The sequence below is a fragment of the Austrofundulus limnaeus genome, unplaced genomic scaffold (assembly GCF_001266775.1).
Source record: "Austrofundulus limnaeus strain Quisiro unplaced genomic scaffold, Austrofundulus_limnaeus-1.0 Scaffold463, whole genome shotgun sequence".
Lineage (NCBI taxonomy): Eukaryota > Metazoa > Chordata > Actinopteri > Cyprinodontiformes > Rivulidae > Austrofundulus > Austrofundulus limnaeus.
Window position 1 is genome coordinate 92,061 of NW_013952865.1, and position 3,520 is coordinate 95,580.

Here is a 3,520-nt window from a genome sequence, read left to right on the forward strand (position 1 = left end):
TATTATTTTTGATTGAAATTATTTTTTTTGATTGAAGATGCTTTTTGTTTGATTGAATAATAAAAACACAAATTTACCTCCATATAGGTGACACTTCATGACAGAGCGTGTTTTGTACATTGGTACTTTGCTGACTTCCTGTTCTCACCTTTTGTAAAACATCCAGAGCAATAAGCACAGCTTCCTGCAGGCTGGTGAGCGTGGCCTCAGTGTAGGACGGCAGGATGAAGGGCGAGGCGTCGCTGCTGATGGGAACAGACACAGCACCATGGAGGATGACCCCCAGCTTCTTCAGATCCTCCATGCTGAAGTTGGCTTTGATGTGCTGGTAGAGTGCCGGGAAGATCTGTACCAAAGCTGTGAGGAAGGGCTGGCTCGGGATGAAGGAAAGCTTTTCCATCGGGCCACTAGGCGGCCTCGTGCTCTCAGTTCCCGTCCGGTACCACGTGTTCCACGCCGACCACCACAGCGTCAAGTCCTCCAAGGCCGACTCCTCCCCCGGCGGCGGCGCCTGCAGCTCGGCCCCGTTGTACCTCGTCAACCTCTCCACTAGCGAATCGGAGCGCACCAGGGGTCTGCCGGGACCAGAAGCTGAGAGGGGGTCGATGAAGACTGGGGGGACACCCATGGCGGCAAGTGCATCCCCTGCTTTATCCGAGTCTTTCACGGGAGTGACAATCTGCAGGATTTCTTGAAAGCTCTTGAGAGCAGCCAGAGAAACTTCATTGTTTTTACTGAGAGCGGCTGACTGGATGTGGTTCAGCAGCACCTCCCAGGCCTCGAAGAAATCCCCTGCAGGAAACACAAAAGTTACTATAAAGTTTGTTTAGGTGTAGTGCTGGGCGGTATACTGGTTCGTACCGAATACAGTTTTTTATTTTTGTTATGATATGAATTTTCTGAATACCGACCAGTGTTGAATGAAGTACCTCTAAGTGATCCTTGAGTAAAAGTACAAGTATCTTATCATAAAAATACTTTGGTCAAAGTTAAAGTCTTGTCTAAAAATATTACTTGAGTAAAAGTCTTAAAGTATCTGATATTTTTTGTACTTAAGTATCAAAAGTAAATTTTGGGCACAAAATCTACTTAAGTATTAAAAGTAAAAGTACTGAGTAAAAGTGAGCAGTTAAATTATCCTAAATGACATTTATTGGGAGGAGACTTCTCCAAAAAATATATTTTCTAACAGCGTGCAGCTGTGATGGGTTGTGTACAAGCTAATAGTGTGTCAGAATGGTATATATTTATACTTCTCATCCAAACACAATTAAATTCACTCTATCCAGGAGACACGATTTATCAGGATAGTATTTTTAAGTAATAACTCAGAATAAAACAGGAGTAATGACTTTCTACTTCTTACCTTTTGAAAAAATGTAGTGAGTACAAAGTACAGATAATTGTGTAAAAATGTAATGAGTAAAAGTAAAAAGTACGCTGAAAAATAATTACTCAAGTAAAGTACAGATACCCAAATATTCTACTTAAGTACAGTAACAAAGTATTTGTACTTAAGTTACTTTACAACTCCGATACCGACATACCGGTATAAATAGCCTGAACACGTGCGGAACGTTTCGTCACGGCCGCCAGTGAACTGTTTCCCGGGGGACACTTTTCCTCGCTGCACCGCTATGTGCATTAGCATGCTAATGTTATTGTTGAGCAGTTTGTTGTTTTGTGGCAATTCCGCTGCTTATATTGACTGACGTAAAAAAAAAACATCCCGTTTTCACCGTCGCTGAATGTAGTAAACACCTCTTCAGTGACGTGCACAGTTAGATTTAACACGCGACGTTAATATGGAGACGTGGAGACTAGAGATGTGCAGATCAGTACTGAAATATCGATACTACAGATACCAGAACTTTATGCTCTAGAATTGATACTAAAATCAAAATATTGATACTTTGATACTCCTGTTATTTCACATAATGTATATCATTAACAGTAAAATAGTGGGAAATAACTAAGCTGTTCAAATCTTGTTTAAATCATCTGTGGTTGGAGGGAACTACTTTTTCTTCTTCTTGGGTAATGCATAAGGACAGTGGCACGTGCTCCATCAGTCACTCAGTCTAGATGTACGGCAGGTCATTTTAACATAAAATCTGCTTCGTCTTGACTGTAATTACATTTTAGATGAGGGGTTCCAAAACTTTTTCATGCCATGGCCACCCAAACAGCATTAGTTCTGGCCAAGCACTGGCCTTCACGACCGGACCAAAATGTGTGACTACTGTCTCCAACCAGGAGAAGAAAATACGTTTAGAGGAGGGGAAACAGTGACACAGACAGAGGTACAGTAAAATAGAAAAGTCAATAAACAGTGTTTGTACATTTTATTATCAGCTGACCTGTGATGAAAAAAAAAATACTGTGATATACCGTGAAACCGGTGTAAATGTTGAAAATACGTGATATAAAACTAGGGTCATACCGCCCAGCTCTAGTTGAAGGAAACTGTAATTAGTGCTTTGAAACACAAGGTTTTGTATTAAATGTTAAGCATTTTATTTAAAAATTGCAAATGAATGTATAGTAAACCATTAGGAGGCAGCCATGAATAAAAATGCTCCACTGTGTAATCTTCAGTCTGTCAGCGTTAACATTGACTGCAGATACAGAAACTGCACAGTATCTACTGCAGGTTTACCTAACTGCTGGAGAAGATATCTCCTTGTGTTGAAAATGCGAGCCACCCCAGCTAAGGTCAGCACCCAGGTTTCAGCCCACTGTTTCTCAGCGGTGTCACGGGAGTGGTGGATGAGGATGTTCCCTCCCCCGGACTCAATCTTCTCCTTGTCTGCTGTGGTGGACGATGTCCTCACGCAGTCCAACAGATGGAATAAAACCTATGCAGCAAGACAGAAAAAAAATAGTAACCGTATAAAATTGGAGGGGAAAAAAATTATTTTGGTTTTGAAACATTTTTTATTCATCTTTTTTTTCTATGTGACTGAATTCAGCATGAATGAAACCGATTAAATCCGTTACCTTCCAGACCACAACATGCCACGTCGGCTGCTGCAGCAGGGTCCCGTGGGCAGCGATGGTGGAGAACAATGTCTGCCCGGCACTTTTACGCACAGCAGGCCGTGGGTCAACACACAGCTCGCCCAGCTTGGCGTAGAGGCACAGCCACAGGCAGTCGAAGGGAGGGGCTGGGTGGAAGGGCCTGTTGAGGGTCTCGCCTTTCTCCTGAGCCTGCTTCTGCAGAGCCACCTCCTCCCTCTCCAGCTCCTGGATGATGGCCTCGCCTCTTTGGAAGAAGTAGTCGGAAATGTTCCACTGTGGGTAAGAATGAAGGAAGGGGGAAGGACCAAAATTTGGAATGAAATGTTGGCAAAAAAGCTCCAGGTGGATAAATTAAACTCAGAATTCATCCTGGGGTTTCTGACAATCACTGGATGTATATACAGTATATATATACAGCGGGTAAAATAAGTATTGAACACGTCACCATTTTTCTCAGTAAATATATTACTAGAGGTGCTAATGACATGAAATTTTCACC

The 3,520-nt window shown here is 42.4% G+C and overlaps 1 protein-coding gene across 2 annotated transcripts in view; it reads right to left on the reverse strand.

The window, feature by feature from the left end:
* Window positions 1–3,520, reverse strand: part of mon2 (MON2 homolog, regulator of endosome-to-Golgi trafficking) — a gene marked incomplete in the record, with an annotated part of 79,098 nt that overhangs the window by 13,163 nt on the left and 62,415 nt on the right. For both annotated transcript variants that reach the window (XM_014025240.1, XM_014025241.1), the window contains 3 exon segments: window positions 149–792; window positions 2,660–2,858; window positions 3,001–3,294. In XM_014025240.1, coding sequence (XP_013880694.1) covers window positions 149–792; window positions 2,660–2,858; window positions 3,001–3,294 — 1,137 coding nt within the window.